Source organism: Melanerpes formicivorus, unplaced genomic scaffold (assembly GCF_026170545.1).
Source record: "Melanerpes formicivorus ecotype bairdi unplaced genomic scaffold, bMelFor1.0.p_v2 SCAF_139, whole genome shotgun sequence".
Classification (NCBI taxonomy): Eukaryota; Metazoa; Chordata; class Aves; order Piciformes; family Picidae; genus Melanerpes; species Melanerpes formicivorus.
Window position 1 is genome coordinate 1019810 of NW_027142491.1, and position 20382 is coordinate 1040191.

Genomic DNA, 20382 nt, shown 5'->3' on the forward strand with positions numbered 1-20382 from the left:
GGACCGGAAGTCTCTTCCGCGAGCGACCGGAAGTGGTTGCCGCGCAGGCGCGACCCCGGAAGCGCGCCCGGCCGGCCTCCCCTCCGCGCCGTTGCTCCCCTCCGCGCCGCTCCGCCGCCGCTTCCCTCGCCATGCTGCCGCTGCCGCCCGGCCTCCGCCGCCACCTGCAGGAGCGGCTGCCCCTGGCCCCTGCCCCGCCGCCCGTCCCCCCGGTCCCGCCCACCCCGCCCTTCGGCTTCGTCCCCCGGCGCCTCCGCCTCGGCGCGCAGCACCCGCTCCTGGAGGTGAGGAGCCGCCTCCCCGCGCTCGGGCTGAGCCCCCCGGGGCCTCTCCTAGCGCCCGTCCCGCCGCGGCCTGGCTTTGTGCTGCGGGGGCAGGCCGGGCTGCCCACGGCCTCTCTTTCCTCCTCTCCTAGGACGGGGACGTCCACCGGCACCTCTACCTCCAGGGTGTCCTCAGCGGCCTGACGGAGGTGGCCGAGAGACCCAAGTAAGTGAGGCGGGACCCGGACCCGCCGGCGTGGCGCTGGCTGCGGCCCTGCCTCCTGCGGCCCGCTCCCTGCCGCCTTGGTCGGTGCGAGTTCTGCCCCCTCGCTCCCTCCCTGTCCCACACCGGGCCGGGAGCCCTTCCTCTGTCCATGGGCTTTAGAGACCGAGGGGGAGAAATGGCTGAAAAGGCAGAGGAGGCCTTGCAGAGCAGGGAAGTTAAGGGAGGTGGTTGGCAGAACCTGACTGTCCTGCTGAGAAAGGTCAAAAGTGGCTGTTGTGTGCTGTACTCTGAACTTACAACAGCCTTCGGGAGGGGGCCTCTTCTCACTGAGCACCCTGACATCAGCAGCCTGGCAGCTGAGATGGCAGCTGCACACGAGGATTTAAGGGGCAGGTTATTGACCCAGCCAAAACATCAGGAGAGCCCCAGGTAGGAAGGCTGAGCCAGCAGGGCAGGAATGTTCCTCTTGGTTCAAAACCTGCTCTTGTGTACAAGATCTGGAGGGGCAGGAAGGTGTCCAGGGCAGGGCCAGGAGGAGGAGCAGAGGGCTGGAGCTGCTCTGCTCTGCAGACAGCCTGAGAGAGTTGGGCTTGTGCAGGCTGGAGAGGAGAAGGCTCCCAGGAGCCCTTCTGGTGGCCTTCCAGGGTCTGCAGGGGGCTGCAAGCAAGCTGGGGAGGGACTTTGGAGGGGGTGAGGGAGGGAGAGGGGTCTGGGACACCTCTGAGGGGGGCAGGAATCAGGCCTGGGCCAGGGAGCCAGCAATGGGCACTGGCAGCCCAGAAGGCCAAGGGCAGCTCAGCTGCCAGTGCCCATTGCCAGAGGTGGAGGGAGAGGATCCTGCCCCTCTGCTCTGGGGGGTGAGGGAGGGATAGGAGTGGGGGGGATGGAGCAAAAGGAGAAGTGGGGAGCTGAAGCTTGGCTGTGAGGAAGAAGTTGTTGGCCAGGAGGGTGGTGAGAGCCTGGCCCAGGCTGCCCAGGGAGGTGGTGGAAGCCTCCTGGCTGGAGGTGTTTGCAGCCAGGCTGGAGGTGGCTGTGAGCAACCTGCTGTGGTGTGAGGTGTCCCTGCCCATGGCAGGGGGCTGGGGCTGGCTGAGCCTTGGGGTCCCTCCCAGCCCTGCCAGCTCTGTGAGTCTGTGATTCCATGCTGGTGATATCCCAGCCTAGCTGAGGGGCTTTAAATTAGGAGAGGTAAAGCAGATGCCACTGCTTGCAAGGGAAGAACAGAGTTTAAGTGAGATGGCTCAGCACCCTGTCAGCCTGGGCCTTGAAACTGCCTTTGCCCTAAGCAAAGCCTGCAGGAATCATTCTGCAGCTGCTGCTGGCTCTCTGAGATGTCTTTATTGTCTCCCAGGGGAGCACAGTGAGCGCCCTGGATGTGTCTGAGGAGGCAGAGATGTGGTGCTGGGGGCTGTGGGGGTGGGGGTGGAGTGAGAGGATGGGCTGGCTGGGTGACCTGAAAGGTCTTCCCTACCTGAAGCACCTCTGATGCTCAGCCAGGGTCCCACCTGCCTGCCTTCAGCCCCAGGTGGAAGGGCCTGGGAGCTCCCCTTGCAGAGCAGGCTGCTCAGGTACCCATGGGGCTCTTCTCCTGGCTGCTCTCACCGGTGCCAGCTTTGCTCCTCCCACCCTCGGCAGCAGAGCAGCACAGCGGCCACCCTTCCTCCTCCCACAGGGTCTCAGCCTTCAGCTGCCACACCTCGGGGTGCTGCCAGGTGTTTGACACCCTGGAGGGCTACGAGCACCACTACAACACTCAGCACCGGCATGTCTGCTCCTCCTGCCGGCGCTCCTTCCCCTCCGGCCCCCTGCTGGACATCCACATCGCCGAGTGGCACGACTCCCTCTTCCAGCTGCTGGCTGAGAAGCACAACATGGTGAGCTCCCCTGGCTCTGCTGGGGCAGGATCTCAGGCACTGGCATCCTGGCTGGGAGCAGCAATGCTGTGCCCAGCAGGAGCAGGCAGGGGACTGTCCCCCTGTGCTGGGCACTGCTGAGGCCACAGCTCCAGTGCTGTGCCCAGAGTTGGGCTCCTCAAGACAAGAGAGAGGTGGAGGTGCTGAAGCCAGGGCAGAGCAGGGCAGGGAAGCTGGGAAGGGCCTGCAGGAGAAATCTGATGAGGAGAGGCTGAAGGAGCTGGGGATGGTTAGTGTGCAGGAGAGGAGGCTGAGGGCAGAGCTCCCTGCTCTCTGCAGCTCCCTGAGAGGAGGCTGTGCAGAGGTTGCTGCTGCTCTCCTCTCCCAGGGGCTGAACAAGAGGCAATGGCCTCAGGCTGCAGCAGGGCAGGCTCAGACTGGACACCAGGCAAAGGCTTTTGCCAGCAGGAGTGGCCAGAGCTTGGCAGAGGCTGCCCAGGGAGGTGGTGGAGTCCCCAGGCCTGGAGGTGTTTAGGAAGAGCCTGGCTGAGGCCCCTGGTGCCATGGTTGAGTTGGTTGGATGGTGCTGGGGGATAGGTTGGGTTGGGTGATCTCTGAGGTCTTTTCCGCCCTGCCCTACCCTGCCCTATCCTATCCTACCTCTATTCAACTCCTTTTCCTTTCACCCCAGGGCTCTCCTCCCCTTCTTCCAGCCCCTGTGTGGCCTGGGAGGTCCCCAGGAGGCAGAGCAGCTGGGGTGGTGCAGCCCCGGCGCAGGCAGGGGGCAGAGCCCAGCCCCGGGGGCCGCGGTCAGTGACTCAGGGACTGCTCCTCTGGGCAGGACTCCCATGGCCCCAGCTGGGACACTGCCAGCCTCTGCCAGTGACATCAGCTTTCTGTCCCTGCCTTCCAGTACAGGTGTTTGGTGGAAGGCTGTGCAGAGAGGTTCAAGAGCAGCAAGGAGAGGAAGGAGCACTTGGTCACCGCTCACCTCTACCCTGCCGACTTCCGCTTCGACCGGCCCAGGAAGCACAAAAGGTAGCTGCAGAGCTGCCCCCAGCACAGCTGCTTCTGCCTGCTGGAGCTGCTGCCTGCTGCTCTGCTGCTCCACTCCCTTCCCACCTCACAGCCTGAGAGCCTCACAAGCATTCAGAGCAGGGCCAGGAGGAGGAGCAGAGGGCTGGAGCTGCTCTGCTCTGCAGACAGCCTGACAGAGTTGGGGTTATGCAGGCTGGAGAGGAGAAGGCTCCCAGGAGACCTTCTGGTGGCCTTCCAGGATCTGCAGGGTGCTCCAAGCAAGCTGGGGAGGGACTTTGGAGAGTGTCAGGGAGGGAGAGGGGTCTGGGACACCTCTGAGGGGGGCAGGAATCAGGCCTGGGACAGGGAGCCAGCAATGGGCACTGGCAGCCCAGAAGGCCAAGGGCAGCTCAGCTGCCAGTGCCCATTGCCAGAGGTGGAGGGAGAGGATCCTGCCCCTCTGCTCTGGGGTGTGAGGGAGGGATAGGAGTGAGGGGGATGGAGCAAAAGGAGAAGTGGGGAGCTGGAGATTGGCTGTGAGGAAGAAGTTGTTGGCCAGGAGGGTGGTGAGAGCCTGGCCCAGGCTGCCCAGGGAGGTGGTGGAAGCCTCCTGGCTGGAGGTGTTTGCAGCCAGGCTGGAGGTGGCTGTGAGCAAGCTGCTGTGGTGTGAGGTGTCCCTGCCCATGGCAGGGGGTTGGGGCTGGCTGAGCCTTGGGGTCCCTGCCAGCCCTGTGAGTCTGTGTGAGCAGGCAGAGTCTCCCAAGTCCTTCTGTGGGAGTGGTTTGCTCTCAGGCAGAGCTGCAGAGGGTCTGGAGTCTTGCAGAGCTCCTTAGGCAGCCTGAGGAGAGCCAAGCCTTTGCCTGCTGAGAGTCTGGCTCAGAGCTCCTTAGGCAGCCTGAGGAGAGCCAAGCCTTTGCCTGCTGAGAGTCTGGCTCAGAGCTCCTTAGGCAGCCTGAGGAGAGCCAAGCCTTTGCCTAGTGAGTGAGTTACACTCAGTGAGTTGGAGAAGAGCAGCTGGGGACAGAGCTGTGTGCAGGAGGTCTGAATGCTTCAGCAGGAGCTCCCTGAAGGCTATCACAGTCCTCCAGCCTGCTCCTGACTGCTGCCAGTGGTGTGCACAGCCAGCTCTCTGTGCTTCCAGGCTGCAACTTGCCTAGCTTAGGCTTGGCCTCTCTCCTCCTGCCACCCTCAGGCTGCCCAGAGAGGTTGTGGAGTCTCCTGCTCTGGAGCCTTTGCAACCCTGTCTGGATGTGTTCCTGTGGGACCTGTGCTGGATTCTATGGTGCTGCTCTGGCAGGGCTTGGACTGGAAGCTCTCCAGAGGTCCCTTCCAACCCCTCACATCCTGTGAGCCTGTGAAATACCTTTTGTTTCCTCTCCTCTGGGCTCACTGGAAGAGAGAGTGTGTGAAATGTTGTCTTTGAACATGAGCCAGCAGTGTGCCCAGGGGGCCAAGAAGGCCAAGGGCATCCTGGCCTGCAGCAGGCAGAGTGTGGCCAGCAGGAGCAGGGAAGTCCTTGTGCCCTGTGCTCAGCACTGCTCAGGCCACACCTGGAGTCCTGTGTCCAGCTCTGGGCTCCTCAGGTCAGGAAAGAGGTTGAGCTGCTGGAAGGTGTCCAGAGAAGGGCAAGAAAGCTGGGGAGGGGTCTGGGGCACAGCCCTGTGAGGAGAGGCTGAGGGAGCTGGGGTTGCTTAGCCTGGAGAAGAGGAGGCTCAGGGGAGACCTTCTTGCTCTCTCCAACTCCCTGCAGGGAGGTTGGAGCCAGGTGGGGGTTGGGCTCTGCTTCCAGGCACCCAGCAGCAGAACAAGAGGACACAGCCTCAAGCTGTGCCAGGGGAGGTTTAGGCTGGAGGTGAGGAGAAAGTTCTTCCCAGCCAGAGAGATTGGCCTTTGGGATGTGCTGCCCAGGGAGGTGGTGGAGTCCCCATCCCTGGAAGTGTTTAAAAGCAGCCTGGGTGAGGCCCTAGGTGCCATGGTTTGGTTGATGAGATGGTGCTGGGTGACAGGTTGGACTGGATGCTCTCTGAGGTCTTTCCCAAGCTGATTGCCTCTGTTCTCTGTGCAGTGGCCCCAGGCACAGCAGCTCTCCCCCAGGCCTGGGGGCTGGCACACCGATGGATGTGAGCACCGAGGCCTCACAGCAGCTCCCAGGGGACCCCATGGAAGTAGCCCCCAGCAAGGACAGCATGGAGGTGCCTGAGGCTGCAGCCAGCCCCTCAGTGCTGAAGAAACCACTCTATAAATCCAGGTCTGTGCTGCTGGCCCCCACAGGCCACCACTCCTGGGGCTGGGAGCACAGCACCTGGCCTGCCTGAGCAGCACTGTGGCCTTCTGTGACTGCCTGCCTGCCTCAGGGGGCAAGGGCTGACCTCTGGGTGGGATCTGTCTGGGCTGCTGCAAGGCCCTTGGCACAGTCCCCACAGCATCCTGCTGGCCCAGCTGGAGAGCCACAGATATGCTGGGTGGGTGCTCAGTGGGTAGGGAACTGGCTGGCTGGGCACATCCAGAGGGTGCTGGCTTGGAGCCCAGCTGCAGAGCAGTGAGAGTGGTGTCCCTCAGGGGTCTGTGCTGGTCAGTGTCAATGACACAGATCCAGAGCACATCTGGAGGGCTTGGCCCAGCTGTGGGCTCCCCAGGTCGAGAGAGCCAGGGAAGTGCTGGAGAGAGCCCAGGGCAGGCTGGGAAGCTGCTGAGGGGCCTGGAGCAGCTCTGGGAGCAGCAAAGGCTGAGAGCCCTGGGGGGGAACCCCGAGGTGCCGCAGCGGTGCCAGGGCAGGGCAGCTGCTGCTGTGTCCTGAAGCCTGTCTCCCTTTGCAGGATCCCAGCCACAATCTGCTTTGGGCAGGCTGCCCCCCCAGGATTTAAAGGCCCAAGGAGGAAGGTCTGAAGGTGAGTAGAGAGCTGTGTGCCAGGTGAGAGGGCAGCAGCCACCCCTCGGCCCCGGCAGCGCCGCCGAGCAGGGCTGCCTGCAGCTGCCCCTCAGGGTGCCAGGAGGACAGGGAAGCCAAGGCAGTGGGGATGTGTGGCTGCATGTGGGGATGTGTGGCTGCATGTGGGGATGTGTGGCTGCATGTGGGGATGTGTGGCTGCATGTGGGGGTGCATTCTTCCCTTGGGAGGTGCTTTGCTGCAGGCCCTTTTGTGTCTGGGCACCAACCCCTGGGGCAGCACTCTGAAGCCTGCCCCACGCTGGGGCTGGTGCTGCCTGAGACATGGTGCTGCTTTTGGTGATCCCCTCTGAGGGCAAGGCATGAACCCATCTCTGCTCTGCCTGCTTCTGCCTCATCAGTGCCAGCCCTGCCCTGGGCAGCAGTGCCTTTCCAAGCAGGTGGGCACAGCTGCCTTCCAATACCTGAAGGGAACCTTCAGGGAGGCTGCAGAGGGACTTCTCCTAGGGGTATCTAAAGAGGACAAGGAGAAGGCTTTGAAGCTGAGGCAGGGCAGGCTCAGCCTGCAGCTGGGGGAGTTGTTCTTCAGAAGGGTGGTGAGACTCTGGAGCAGGTTGCCCAGGGAGGCTGTGGCTGCCTCCTCCCTGGAGGTGTTGAAGGCCAGGCTGGATGGGGCCTTGAGCAACCAATTCCTAGGAGAAAAGTGTCCCTGCCCATGGCAGGGGCTTGGAGTGGATGGTCTCTGAGGTCCCTCCCAGCCTTTCTCTGATCCCATGGTCTTGCCCAGGCTTGCAGATGGCAAATGCTGAGCTGAGCCTGCAGGCAGCTGCTGTGTGAAACACTGGGCAGGGAATCACTGCTGAAAATGCAGCAGGGGACAGCAGTGAGCAAAGTCCACCCTGGGCCCTCTGCCTGCAGGGAGCTCTGCCTCCTCCAGCCTCCCCAGCTGGCCTGGGGCAGGCTGTCATGCTTCCTCCCCAGGGCAGAAGCAGAATGCTGGGGAAGAGTGGTGAGGCAGATCCCAGCAATCAGTTTGAGTCTTTTAATGCCCTTCCTTTCTTCTTCTCACAGTGTGTTTCAGAGCTGCCAGCAAGGGCAGCCCTTGGGACAGCACAGGCACACAGGACAGGGCTGGAGCTCCCTTCCTTGTCTGCTGCTCACAGGGAAGTCTCAGTCTCTGGCACAGCCACCATGAGCTGGAGAGATCAGCTGCTGGAGCTGGAGAGATCAGCTGCTGGAGCTGGAGAGATCAGCTGCTGGAGCTGGAGAGATCAGCTGCTGGAGCTGGGACTGTGCAGCACTGGCTTTGTGCTTTGGCTGTGTTTGGTGGAGTTGAAAGCAGGCTGAAGACATTCTAAGATGGAATCTGATGACTCTACAGAAGCCTGGAGCCACTGATAAAAGAGGAGGACAGAAAGCCTTGGTCCCCAGTTCTGACCTCCTGCATCTGCCTGGAGCCTGCTCTGCTCTGCAAGCTTTGCCTGGGCCAAGCAGGGCAGCCTGCCTGGTGCCTTGCAGCTCCCTGCCATGGGGAGTTCACCTCTGGTCCCCTCTAGCTGGCTCAGCTGTTGGCAGCTCTCTGTTTTCACACCTAGGCAGAGCTGGAGGGGGAGGAATGAACCTCCCTTTGCTCCAAGGCTCAGCCTGGGCTGGAGGGGATTTGTCCTCTCAGCTCTCCCTTGCTTTTCCATCTCCTCCTGCCAGGCTCAGTGGGCTCTGGGAAACTGGAGACTTAAAAAAGTGCCTAGACAGGGACAGGTGACTGCCACAGAGGTGGACTAGAATTAACCACGTGGGAAAAGCCCTACCAGATCCCTGAGTCCAACCTATCCCCCAACACCATCTGAGCAACCAAACCATGGTTCCAAGGGCCGCATCCAATCCCCTCCTGAACACCTCCAGGGATGGGGACTCCACCACCTCCCTGGGCAGCACATCCCCAGGGCCAATCTCTCTGGCTGGGAAGAACTTTCTCCTCACCTCCAGCCTAAAGCTCCCCTGGCACAGCTTCAGACTGTGTCCTCTTGTTCTGGTGCTGGCTGCCTGGGAGCAGAGCCCAACCCCCACCTGGCTCCAACCTCCCTGCAGGGAGTTGGAGAGAGCAAGAAGGCCTCCCCTGAGCCTCCTCTTCTCCAGGCTAAGCAACCCCAGCTCCCTCAGCCTCTCCTCCCAGGGCTGTGCCCCAGACCCCTCCCCAGCTTTCTTGCCCTTCTCTGGACACCTTCCAGCAGCTCAACCTCTTTCCTGACCTGAGGAGCCCAGAGCTGGACACAGGACTCCAGGTGTGGCCTCAGCAGTGCTGAGCACAGGGCACAAGGACTTCCCTGCTCCTGCTGGCCACACTCTGCCTGCTGCAGGCCAGGATGCCCTTGGCCTTCTTGGCCCCCTGGGCACACTGCTGCCTCCTGTTCAGCTGCTCTCCACCACCACCCCCAGCTCCCTCTCTGCCTGGCTGCTCTCAGCCACTCTGCCCCCAGCCTGCAGCACTGCCTGGGGTTGCTGTGGCCAAAGTGCAGCCCCTGGCACTTGGACTTGTTCAGTGCCATCCTCTTGGCCTCTGCCCATCTGTGCAGCCTGGCCAGGTCCCTCTGCAGAGCTCTCCTGCCCTCTGACAGCTCCACTCCTGCCCCCAGCTTGCTGTCAGCTGCAAACTCACTGCTGATGGACTCCATCCCCTCCTCCAGATCATCAATGAAGATATTGATCAGGCTGGGGCCCAGCACTGCTCCCTGGGGCACACCACTGGTGCCTGGCTGCCAGCTGGCTGTGGCACCATTCACCACCACTCTCTGGGCTCAGCCTCCAGCCAGTTCCTCACCCAGCTCAGAGAGCTGCTTTCCCAGCCAGGGGCTGTGAGCCTGGCCAGGAGCTTGCTGTGGGGGATGATGGCAAAGGCCTTGCTGCAGCCCAGGCAGACCTCATCCCCAGCCTGCCCCACAGCCCCCAGGCAGTGCCCTGGGCATGGAAGGAGCTCAGGTTGGTCAGGCAGGACCAAGAAGTTTTGTGTGGAGGATTGTGATGAATCTGTGGCCCCTCTGGTGAGGAGTCTGATGTGGGAGAACATCACTGTGCTGCCATGAGAGCCTGGCCAGGCCAGTGCATGTCTGAAGGTGTGAGGAGGAGACCCCACAAGATGAGCCAGAGGCCACCTGGGCTCGCTGAAGGAGTAGCCACAGCAGTGCTGCCACTAGCCAGCAGGAAGCTGGAGGGAAGTTGCTTAACCAACCCCCCACAGCCACACTGACAACAGGCACCCAGATGTGTGTGGCTGGGCTGGAATAAAGAGAGCCTCCTGTCTTTGTCTCTACACTCTGCTGGTCAGGAGTCTGTACTCAGAGAATCAACCAGGCTGGAAGAGGCCTCAGAGACCATCAGGTCCAAGCTGTCAGCCAGCACCTCCTGACTGCCAAACCATGGCTCCAAGTGCCACATCCAATCTCCTCCTGAACACCTCCAGGCCTGGGGACTCCACCACCTCCCTGGGCAGCACATCCCAAGGGCCAATCTCTCTGCCTGGGAAGCACTCTCTCCTTGCCTCCAGCCTGAACCTTCCCTGGCACAGCTTGAGACTGTGTCCTCTTGTTCTGCTGCTGGGGGCCTGGGAGCAGAGCCCAACCCCCACCTGGCTCCAACCTCCCTGCAGGGAGTTGGAGAGAGCAAGAAGGTCTCCCCTGAGCCTCCTCTTCTCCAGGCTAAGCAACCCCAGCTCCCTCAGCCTCTCCTCACAGGGCTGTGCCCCAGACCCCTCCCCAGCTTTCTTGCCCTTCTCTGGACACCTTCCAGCAGCTCAACCTCTTTCCTGACCTGAGGAGCCCAGAGCTGGACACAGGACTCCAGGTGTGGCCTGAGCAGTGCTGAGCACAGGGCACAAGGACTTCCCTGCTCCTGCTGGGCACAGCTTTGGCTGTCATCATCTACAGTGACTCTGCTCAGCAGGGTTGCTGATGGTACCAAACATGGAGGCTTGGCTGAGACAGCTGAGGGCTGTGAGGCCATTCAGAGCCTTGGACAGGCTGAGAGCTGGGCAGGGAGGAACCTGCTGAGGCTCAGCAAGGCTGAGAGCAGAGCCCTGCAGCTGGGCAGGAAGAATAACCTGCAGCAGCACAGCTGGGAGGGGATCTGCTGGAGAGCAGCCCCAAGGAGAAGCACCTGGGAGTGCTGGGGGGCAGCAAGGTCTGCAGGGCACAGCAGTGTGCCCTGGGGGCCAAGAAGGCCAAGGGGCTCCTGGGCTGCACTCAGCAGAGTGTGGCCAGCAGAGCCAGGGAGCTTCTCCTCCCCCTCTGCTCTGCCCTGCTGAGGCCCCAGCTGCAAGATTGCAGCCAGCTCTGGGCTCCCCAGCTCAGCAGGGACAGGGATCTGCTGGGGAGAGGCCAAGGGAGGGCTGCAAGGCTGCTGAAGGGCCTGGAGCACTGCTGCTGAGGAGAGGCTGAGAGCCCTGGGGCTGCTGAGGCTGGAGAGGAGAAGGCTGAGAGGGATCTGCTCAATGTCTGTCAAGAGCTGAGGGCTGGGGGGCAGGAAGGAAGGGCCAGGGCCAGGCTCTGCTCACTGTGCCCTGGCATAGGCCAAGGGGCAAGGGATGGAAAGTGCAGGCCAGGAGGTTGCAGCTCAGCAGGAGGAGGAACTTCTTGCCTGGGAGGCTGCCAGAGGCCTGGAGCAGGCTGCCCAGAGAGGTTGTGGAGTCTCCTGCTCTGGAGCCTTTGCAGCCCTGTCTGGATGTGTTCCTGTGGGACCTGTGCTGGATTCTATGGTGCTGCTCTGGCAGGGCTTGGGCTGGCAGCTCTCCAGAGGTCCCTCCCAGCCCCTCACATCCTCTGAGACTGTGTGAAACCCCAGGGCAGGAGGTGTGTGCTGCATGGTGCCCTGGTGCCCCTGCAGCCTTTGCCCTGAGTGACACTGGGAGCCTGGCACTGCCCAGCCCCAGCCACACCTGCCCATGGGCAAAGTGCAGGCCAAGGGGCAGGCAGCTGGTGGAAGGCAGCCATGGAGTGGTAAGTCCTGCCTGGCCCCAGGGGGCAACGCTGGGGGGCAGCCAGGGGGCAGCAGGGGGTGCTGGGGGGCAGGCAGGAGCTGTGGGCACAGGAAAAGGGTATGGGCAGGGACTGGGGGCACTGGCTGGAGCTGTGGGCATGGGCACAGGCAGAGGGTGCCCACAGGAGCTGTGGGGGCAGGTGGGCAGTGTGGGCACAGGAATAGGGTATGGGCACGGACTGGGGGCACTGGCTGGAGCTGTGGGCATGGGCACAGTGGGTACAGAGGGTGCCCGCAGGAGCTGTGGGGGCAGGTGGGCACAGGCAGAGGTTGCCCACAGGAGCTGTGGGGGCAGTGTGGGCACAGGCAGAGGTTGCCCACAGGAGCTGTGGGGGCAGTGTGGGCACAGTGGGTACAGAGGGTGCCCACAGGAGCTGTGGGGGCAGTGTGGGCACAGGCAGAGGTTGCCCACAGGAGCTGTGGGGGCAGTGTGGGCACAGTGGGTACAGAGGGTGCCCACAGGAGCTGTGGGGGCAGGTGGGCATAGTGGGTACAGAGGGTGCCCACGGGAGCTGTGGGGGCAGGTGGGCAGTTTGGGCACAGTGGGTACAGAGGGTGCCCCCAGGAGCTGTGGGGGCAGGTGGGCACAGTGGGTACAGAGGGTGCCCACGGGAGCTGTGGGGGCACGGTGGGCAGCGTGGGCACAGAGGGTGCCCGCAGGAGCTGTGGGGGCAGGTGGGCACAGTGGGTACAGAGGGTGCCCGCAGGAGCTGTGGGGGCACGGTGGGCACAGTCAAGGTGCAGGCAGGCTCATGCCCACCTCGTCCCTCTGCCACCTCTCTGCCAGCTCCGGGGCCCTGCGGCTCTGCGGCGTCGCCGTCCTGCTGGGCGCTGCCCTCCTCCTGCCTCCGCCAGGGGGCGCCCAGGTGAGTCCCCACCCCCCCAACCCCTCCCACCGCCCCCTGAGGAGTGGGCTCGGGGAGAGCCCGCCCCTGGCACCCCTCTCTGTGCCCACAGGCTCTGGATGCCAGCAGGCAGAAGGACACAGCCGCAGAGCAGGAGATGGTGAAGGAGATGTAAGAGGCAGCCTGGCCCCCCCCGGGCCCCCCAGCTGGCATGCAGCTACCCCCCCGGGCTGGGGGCACTGGGGGGGGGGGGGAGGGAAGGGGCAATATGATTCCCTTGTTGCTTTCTGCCCCCCCTTGCTCTGCCTGCCCCCAGCAGCCCTCAGACTCTCCCTCTGCTGTGGTGCCCACGGCAGGAGAGGCAGCTGGAGGCATCCAGAGAAGTGTGGCCAGCAGGGCAGGGAGGGGATTCTGCCCCTCTGCTCCACTCTGCTGAGCCCACAGCTGCAGCTCTGGGGCCAGTGCTGGAGCCCCCAGCACAGGAAGGCTGTGGAGGGGCTGGAAGGTGTCCAGAGCAGGGCCAGGAGGAGGAGCAGAGGGCTGGAGCTGCTCTGCTCTGCAGACAGCCTGAGAGAGTTGGGCTTGTGCAGGCTGGAGAGGAGAAGGCTCCCAGAAGCCCTTCTGGTGGCCTTCCAGGCTCTGCAGGGGGCTGCAAGCAAGCTGGGGAGGGACTTTGGAGGGGGTGAGGGAGGGTAGGGGTCTGGGACACCTCTGAGTGGGGCAGGAATCAGGCCTGGGCCAGGGAGCCAGCAATGGGCACTGGCAGCCCAGAAGGCCAAGGGCAGCTCAGCTGCCAGTACCCATTGGCAGAGGTGGAGGGAGAGGATCCTGCCCCTCTGCTCTGGGGTGTGAGGGAGGGATAGGAGTGGGGGGGATGGAGCAAAAGGAGAAGTGGGGAGCTGGAGATTGGCTGTGAGGAGAAGTTGTTGGCCAGGAGGGTGGTGAGAGCCTGGCCCAGGTTGCCCAGGGAGGTGGTGGAAGCCTCCTGCCTGGAGGTGTTTGCAGCCAGGCTGGAGGTGGCTGTGAGCAACCTGCTGTGGGGTGAGGTGTCCCTGCCCATGGCAGGGGGCTGGGGCTGGCTGAGCCTTGGGGTCCCTGCCAGCCCTGCCAGCTCTGTGAGTCTCTAATTAGGCTCTTTGCTACCTGCAGCCTCCTGGGGGGATGGTTCCTGCACCCCCAGGGGCTGGGAGTGCTCCAGGCCGGGGGGGGGGGGGAGGATTTTCAGGACCCCTCCTCCCCTCTTCCCTTTCCTTACTGCATTTGCTCCCTGCTTCCAGCATCTTGGGCCTGCGAGCTGTGGAGCCACCACAGGAGGCTGAGAACCACCTCGGGGTGGAACCAGGCACCAAGGTCCTCTCCAGCAATGCCTGGGCCCAGGTGGGACTGGAGGAGGACCTCCACCACCCCCAGGACAACGCCAGGGGAGCTGATGCCCAGAGGCCACTCCAGAGGCTGGCTGTGAAGGTGCAGAGTGGCCCTGAGGAGGACCTGGACCACCTGTACCACCCCCAGGATGATGCCAGGGGAGCTGCTGCTCAGAGGCCACTCCAGAGGCTGGCTGTGAAGGTGCAGAGTGGCCCTGAGGAGGACCTGGACCACCTGTACCACCCCCAGGATGATGCCAGGGAAGCTGATGCCCAGAGGCCACCCCAGAGGCTGGCTGTGAAGGTGCAGAGTGGCCCTGAGGAGGACCTGGACCACCTGTACCACAGCTGAGCTGGAGGTGTGCAGGCTGTGACAGGCAGGGTGGGAGCCACCTCTGGGGCTTCCTGAGGGGGGCTTGTCCCTCTCCACACATCCTTGAGCCCCCCCTCAATAAATCCATTCCTCCTGTGTGCCCTGATGAGCCTCCTCACTGCCAGGCACCCACTGCTAAGTGCAGGGAGCCCCAGACCTGGGGGGGGGGTCCCTCCCCCTCACCTTGTGCTCACCTGAGCAGGCTGAGGATGATGCCTGGGGGTGGGGGGGCTCAGCCCATCCCCCCAGCTGAGGTCAGCCCGAGGCCAGCACGCTGGTGTGGCACCCAAGGGGCAGCTGCAGGCTTCCCCCTCCCCAGGGCACAGCAGGGACCTGCTGCTCCACAAGGCTGCCCCGGCCCAGCCCAGGGAGCAGAAGGCAGGGGCGCAAGGGACCCCCAGAGACTTCCCAGCTCCAGGGGGAGCCTACAGCAAGGACTGCCCACGGCCCAGCTGCACCAGCAAGAGCCTTTAATAGCAGTGGCAAGGGGAGGCCTGGCTGCCAGGCACCTCACCCCGGGGAGCTGGCTGCCAGCTCCTCTGCAGGGTGAGGCGGGGGGCAGGGGTCCTGCCGCCCCCTGGGCTTCAGCTGTCGGTGAAGTTGGCCTTGCGCTTCTCCACGAAGGCTGCCATCCCCTCCCTGCGGTCAGCCTGCGGGCAGAGGGCAGGGTTGGGGCAGCTCTGCCGGCCCCAGCGGCGGCCCCCGCAGGCCAGGGCCCAGCCAGGCCCCACCCCCACTGCTCACCGTGGCAAAGGTGGCATAGAAAAGCCTCTTCTCCGTCCTGGTGCCCTCCGCCAGCGTCGTCTCGAAGGCTGAGAGCAAGCAGGAGGCTGGGGAGACCCTGTGGCTGCCCACCCTGGGGGGTCCCAATGTGCCCCCCAACCCCTACCAGTGCTGACCACAGAGAGCAAGCAGGAGGCTGGGGAGACCCTGTGGCTGCCCACCCTGGGGGTCCCACTGTGCCCCCCAGCCCCTACCAGTGCTGACCACAGAGAGCAAGAAGGAGGATGGGGAGACCCTGTGGCTGCCCAGCCTGGGGGGTCCCACTGTGCCCCCAGCTCCTGCCAGTGCTGACCACTGAGAGCCAGGAGGAAGCTGGGGAGACCCTGCTGGCCGCCCACCCTGGGGGGTCCCACCGTGCCCCCCAGCCCCTACCAGCATTGACCACAGAGAGCAAGAAGGAGGCTGGGGAGACCCTGCTGGCTGCCCACCCTGGGGGGTCCCACTGTGCCCCCAGCTCCTGCCAGTGCTGACCACTGACAGCAAGGAGGAGGCTGGGGAGACCCTGTGGCTGCCCCCTCTGCCCACCCTGGGGGGGGGTCCCACTGTGCCCCGCTGACCACAGAGAGCAAGGAGGAGGCTGGGGAGACCCTGTGGCTGCCCACCCTGGGGGGTCCCACCGTGCCCCCCAGCCCCTACCAGCATTGACTGACTCCTTGGCCATGGCGGCCACCAGCTTGGAGTTGCCGGCGATCTTCTCGGCGCAGGCCACGGCAGCGTCCAGCAGCTTGTCCACGGGGAAGACCTTGCTGACCAGACCTAGGGAAGGCGGTGGGAGGTGGTGGGAGCGGGAGGCCGCCTCCCCCCCAGCCCCCTGGCGCTGCCAGCCTCGCCCTGCCCCCCCTCCCACCTGCCTCCTTCGCCTCCGCCGCCGAGATCCGCTCCCCGGTCAGCACCATCTCCATCGCCAGCGACTTGCCTACCGCCCTGGTCAGCCTCTGCGTCCCGCCGGCGCCTGGGGGACAAGGGACAAGGTCCAGAGGAGGACACCCGGGCGTGCCCACTGGCCCTGCCTGGGCCCGGGGGAGTGCCCTCTGCTCACCGGGGATGGTGCCCAGCAGGATCTCAGGCTGGCCGAACTGCGCCTTCTCCCCGGCGTAGATGATGTCGCACATCATGGCCAGCTCGCAGCCCCCGCCCAGCTGCCACGGGGCAAGGAAGAGGAAGGTCAGGGGGCCCTGCCAGGGGGTGGCTTGAAAACACCCACACCCCTACCCCTCATCCTCCCAGCAGTCAAACTGCCACAGCAGCTCAGCTGGAGGCCAATGAAAGCTGCACTCACAGGCACGACCACAACCTGCAACGGAGCGCCCTGAACGTGTGTGAAACAGAGTGCTAGCAACACTGGGGGGAAGGGGAATGAGCCAGGCTGAGAAAGACCTCTGAGATCATCCAGCCCAACCTATCCCCCAGCACCATCTGAGCAACCAAGCCATGGCACCAAGGGCCTCATCCAATCCCCTCTTGAACACCTCCAGGGATGGGGACTCCACCACCTCCCTGGGCAGCACATCCCAAGGGCCAATCTCTCTGGCTGGGAAGAACTTTCTCCTCACCTCCAGCCTGAACCTCCCCTGGCACAGCTTGAGACTGTGTCCTCTTGTTCTGGTGCTGGGGGCCTGGGAGCAGAGCCCAACCCCCACCTGGCTACAACCTCCCTGCAGGGAGTTGGAGAGAGCAAGAAGGTCTCCCCTGAGCCTCCTCTTCTCCAGGCTAAGCAACCCCAGCTCCCTCAGCCTCTCCTCACAGGGCTGTGCCCCAGACCTCCCCAGCTTTCTTGCCCTTCTCTGGACACCTTCCAGCAGCTCAACCTCTTTCCTGACCTGAGGAGCCCAGAGCTGGACACAGGGCTCCAGGTGTGGCCTCAGCAGTGCTGAGCACAGGGCACAAGGACTTCCCTGCTCCTGCTGGCCACACTCTGCCTGCTGCAGGCCAGGATGCCCTTGGCCTTCTTGGCCCCCTGGGCACACTGCTGCCTCCTGTTCAGCTGCTCTCCACCAGCACCCCCAGGTCCCAGTGACAAACAGCATAAGAAGCCTACCCTGGCCAAACCCCAGGGCAGCTGCTAACAGCTTCCCCTTCCCTGCTCCCTGGCCTCTGGTCCAGGACAGAGGAGAGAAGGAGCAGAGAGGTGGTTTGTGAGTGCTTGGCCACAAGCAATGCAGCCAAGGGCAGGGGGTGAGCTTTGGGCTCTGCCTCTGGAATTCTGTTTCACAGATCCTGAGCAGGAAAGCAGCAAAGTGTAAAGAAATCACTGGGGGGGGTGGGGAAGGAAAACAAAGATAACCCTGAACAATCCCACTGGAGAGAGAAAGAACAGAAACTGGTTGTGCCCAAACACTTCTTTCTCTTCTCCCCTCCCCTCTCTCCTCCCTCTCCCCATTCCCCTTCCCTCTCCCCATTCCCCTTCCCTCTCCCCTCTCCCTTCCCCCCTCCTCTTCCCTCTCTCCCCTCCCCGATCCTTCCCTCTCCTCTCCTCTCCTCCCCTCCTCTCTCCCCTCTTCCCCCATTCCTCTCCTCCCCCTCCTCTCCTTCCCTCTCCTCCCCTCCCCTCTCCCCTCTCCTCTCTTACTTCTTGGCTCTGGAGAGATCCTAACCTGCTTCTGCTTGCCCTTGGTCGCATTGTTTTGGCCAAGTCTAACAGCAACTTTCTCTGCTCCTTTCTCCCTTCCTTTGCCCAGGGCGTCAGGGGTGGGCAGACAAGGAGAAGTCAGTAGCTTCCCCTGCTCCTTGACCAGGGAGGTCCTGGTGCTGCTTGTTAACGGGTAATACCTGCCAATATTGTCAGTCCTCTCTGGTTTGTGCCTGCTCCTTGCACTCCATTGCAGAGCGGAGCGCTGCCTGTAAATGCAGCTTCCATTTGCCTCCACCTGAGCTGCTCTGGCAAAGTTAACGTTGGGGGGAGTGGGGGGGTGGTAAATTTCAACCCTCCAGAAGCCCCAAGCAGAGGGGAGGAAGCCAGAAAGAGGAGAGAGCTGGCAGGATCGCCTTTAGGTCGGCAGCCTGCCCACGGGGGTGGTTTAGAGCTTAGCGTGGTTCCATCCCAGGGAGATTGGTTCACATTCCACCACTTGCCCCTTCAAAGGATCAGAGGAACCCGCTCCAGGCACAGCCCCGGAGCCACCGCAGGGGGGGCACGGCGAGGGGGAGGGGAGGGGGCCGCGGGGGCACTCACGGCGTAGCCGTTGACGGCGGCGATCACAGGTTTGCGGACGCTGGAGAGCTTGTCCCAGCCCGAGAGGAAGCCGCTGCTGTAGCACTCCTGGAAGGTTTTGCTCTGCATCTCCTTGATGTCGGCGCCGGCTGCGGAGGGGAACAGAGTGGGACCCCCCGCCTCCCCCTCCCCTAGGCTGCAGGGGCTGGGGGAGGAGGCGCCCCGCCGGCCCTACCTGCAAAGGCTTTCTGGCTGCCGGTGATGACGATGGCCCCCACCTGGGGGTCGTTCTCCATGGCCTCCAGTGCCCGGCGCAGCTCCTCCATCAGCCCCTCGCAAAGGGCGTTGAGCGCCTGCGGCCGGTTCAGCTGGATCAGGCCCACGCTCTGCCGTGCCCCTGTCTTCTGCACTGCCAGGTACTGGAACTGGCTCCCTGTGCATGGTCCTGTTAGGTGACCTGCTGCCTGGAACCAGCTGAGCTCCCCCTGCCCACCCAGCCCCTGTCTTCTGCACTGCCAGGTACTGGAACTGGCTCCCTGTGCATGGTCCTGTTACATGACCTGCTGCCTGGAACCAGCTGAGCTCCCCCTGCCCACCCAGCCCCTGTCTTCTGCACTGCCAGGTACTGGAACTGGCTCCCTGTGCATGGTCCTGTTACATGACCTGCTGCCTGGAACCAGCTGAGCTCCCCCTGCCCACCCAGCCCCTGTCTTCTGCACTGCCAGGTACTGGAACTGGCTCCCTGTGCATGGCCCTGTTAGGCGACCTGCTGCCTGGAACCAGCCTCAGCTCCCCCTGCCCACCCAGCCCCTGTCTTCTGCACTGCCAGGTACTGGAACTGGCTCCCTGCCCATGGCCCTGTTAGGCGACCTGCTGCCTGGAACCAGCCTCAGCTCCCCCTGCCCACCCAGCCCCTGTCTTCTGCACTGCCAGGTACTGGAACTGGCTCCCTGTGCATGGTCCTGTTACATGACCTGCTGCCTGGAACCAGCTGAGCTCCCCCTGCCCACCCAGCCCCTGTCTTCTGCACTACCAGGCACTGGCACTGGCTCCCTGCCCATGGCCCTGTTAGGTGACCTGCTGCCTGGAACCAGCTGAGCTCCCCCTGCCCACCCAGCCCCCGCTGCCACCCACCATCCCCCTGCTATTTTAGGGCGCCCTTCACGGTGCCAGGCACGTGCCAGCGGTCACCGGCAGCCTGCGGGACATCACCCCGCGGGGACGGGCAGCGGAGGTGCGGGGAGCGCCCGGCGCCGGGGAGCACCGTGGCTGTGCCAGGCTGGTGGTGAGCGGTGCCGGGACCCGGGCCAGGCACAGGACACACGGACTATGGACCCCGGGACGTGGCCCTGGGACGTTGCGACACGCCCCAGCGCCCGCTGCTAGGCGCCGCTGCACGGTCCCGGGCCTGCGCACTGCGCCGCGACCCTTCACACACTGCCACAGCCCGTACACGGAGCCGGGAGCCGGTGCCAGACCCCGCGCGCCCGGTGTTGGCGGCGCCGGTGCGTCGCGTGAGGGCAAGCCCCGGTGCCCGCCGCCCGCGCCCGGAGCCCCCAAGCGCCCGCCCCGGTGCCCCTCTCACCGGCGCTGCAGCGCCGCGCCCCCAGCAGCGCCTGGGCGGACGGCGGCAGGAGCGCGCGCGGGCGCGCGGCGGCGGCGGCGGGCCGGAGGAGCGCGCGCAGCGAGGCGGCCATGTCGGAGCGCGGCGGAGGAGCGGCCCCGCCCCCGCGCCGCGCCCATTGGCCGAGGCGGCCCCGCCCCGCGGGCCCCTCTTCCCATTGGTCGTGCCGCTGGGGGCGGGGAGGAGGCGTGGTGTCCCGCGCGGTGCGGAGGGGCGGTGGCAGTGTGGACGCTGCCCGCGGGACGGGGCGGGGGGTTGCGGGAGGGCTCGCTGAAAGCATCGCTTGAAAGCATCGCTTGAAGGCAGCACCTGGGAGAGTCCGGCGCAGAGGCGCAGAGCCACAGAGCTGCTGCAGGCACTGGAATGTCTTCTGCTTAGCCTGGAGAAGAGGAGGCTCAGGGGAGACCTTCTTGCTGTCCACAACTCCCTGCAGGGAGGTTGGAGCCAGGCGGGGGTTGGTCTCTTCTGCCAGGCACCCAGCACCAGAACAAGAGGACACAGTCTCAAGCTGTGCCAGGGGAGGTTCAGGCTGGAGTTGAGGAGAAAGTTCTTCCCAGGCAGAGAGATTGGCCCTTGGGATGTGCTGCCCAGGGAGGTGGTGGAGTCCCCATCCCTGGGGGTGTTTAGGAAGAGCCTGGATTAAGCCCTTGGAGCCATTGTTTGGTTGATCAGATGGTGCTGGGGGATAGGTTGGGCTCGATGATCTCTGAGGTCTTTTCCAACCTGGTTAATTCTATTCAATTTTATTCTATTCTATTTATTCCCCAGGAGCAGAGCCTGAGGGAGCTGAGGGCTCTGCAGCTTGGAGAGGAGGAGCCTGAGAGGGGAGCTCCTTGCTGGGGCTAAAGCTGTGCAGGGGCAGTGCCCAGAGGCTGGAGCCAGGCTCTGCTGGTGGCTGCCCAGTGCCAGCACAAGGGGCAGTGGTGGAAGCTGAGGCAGAGGAAGTTGCATGGGAAGAGGAGGGAGAAG

General features: G+C 64.1%; 3 protein-coding genes across 3 annotated transcripts; 2 read left to right on the forward strand and 1 right to left on the reverse strand.

Moving 5' to 3' along the window:
• Positions 1-35: 35 nt before the first annotated feature.
• ZNF511 (zinc finger protein 511) lies at positions 36-8501 on the forward strand. Its single transcript, XM_068168444.1, has 7 exons — positions 36-284; positions 416-489; positions 2162-2363; positions 3256-3380; positions 5425-5607; positions 6176-6247; positions 7317-8501. Exons 1-6 carry the CDS (start codon positions 132-134, stop codon positions 6243-6245), a joined length of 807 nt encoding a protein of 268 aa, XP_068024545.1. The 5' UTR covers positions 36-131; the 3' UTR covers positions 6246-6247; positions 7317-8501.
• A 2645-nt stretch (positions 8502-11146) lies between these two features.
• Positions 11147-13953, forward strand: PRAP1 (proline rich acidic protein 1). Its single transcript, XM_068168448.1, has 4 exons — positions 11147-11233; positions 12061-12139; positions 12231-12289; positions 13396-13953. Exons 1-4 carry the CDS (start codon positions 11226-11228, stop codon positions 13832-13834), a joined length of 585 nt encoding a protein of 194 aa, XP_068024549.1. The 5' UTR covers positions 11147-11225; the 3' UTR covers positions 13835-13953.
• Positions 13954-14308: 355 nt separating this feature from the next.
• ECHS1 (enoyl-CoA hydratase, short chain 1) lies at positions 14309-19518 on the reverse strand. The gene is made up of 8 exons (XM_068168446.1): positions 19375-19518; positions 18025-18222; positions 17811-17938; positions 15678-15777; positions 15486-15590; positions 15275-15394; positions 14600-14667; positions 14309-14505 (listed from the first exon to the last, which is right to left on the reverse strand). The coding sequence occupies exons 1-8, from the start codon at positions 19484-19486 to the stop codon at positions 14440-14442; spliced, it is 897 nt and encodes a 298-aa protein (XP_068024547.1). The 5' UTR covers positions 19487-19518; the 3' UTR covers positions 14309-14439.
• Between the last annotated feature and the right edge of the window lie 864 nt (positions 19519-20382).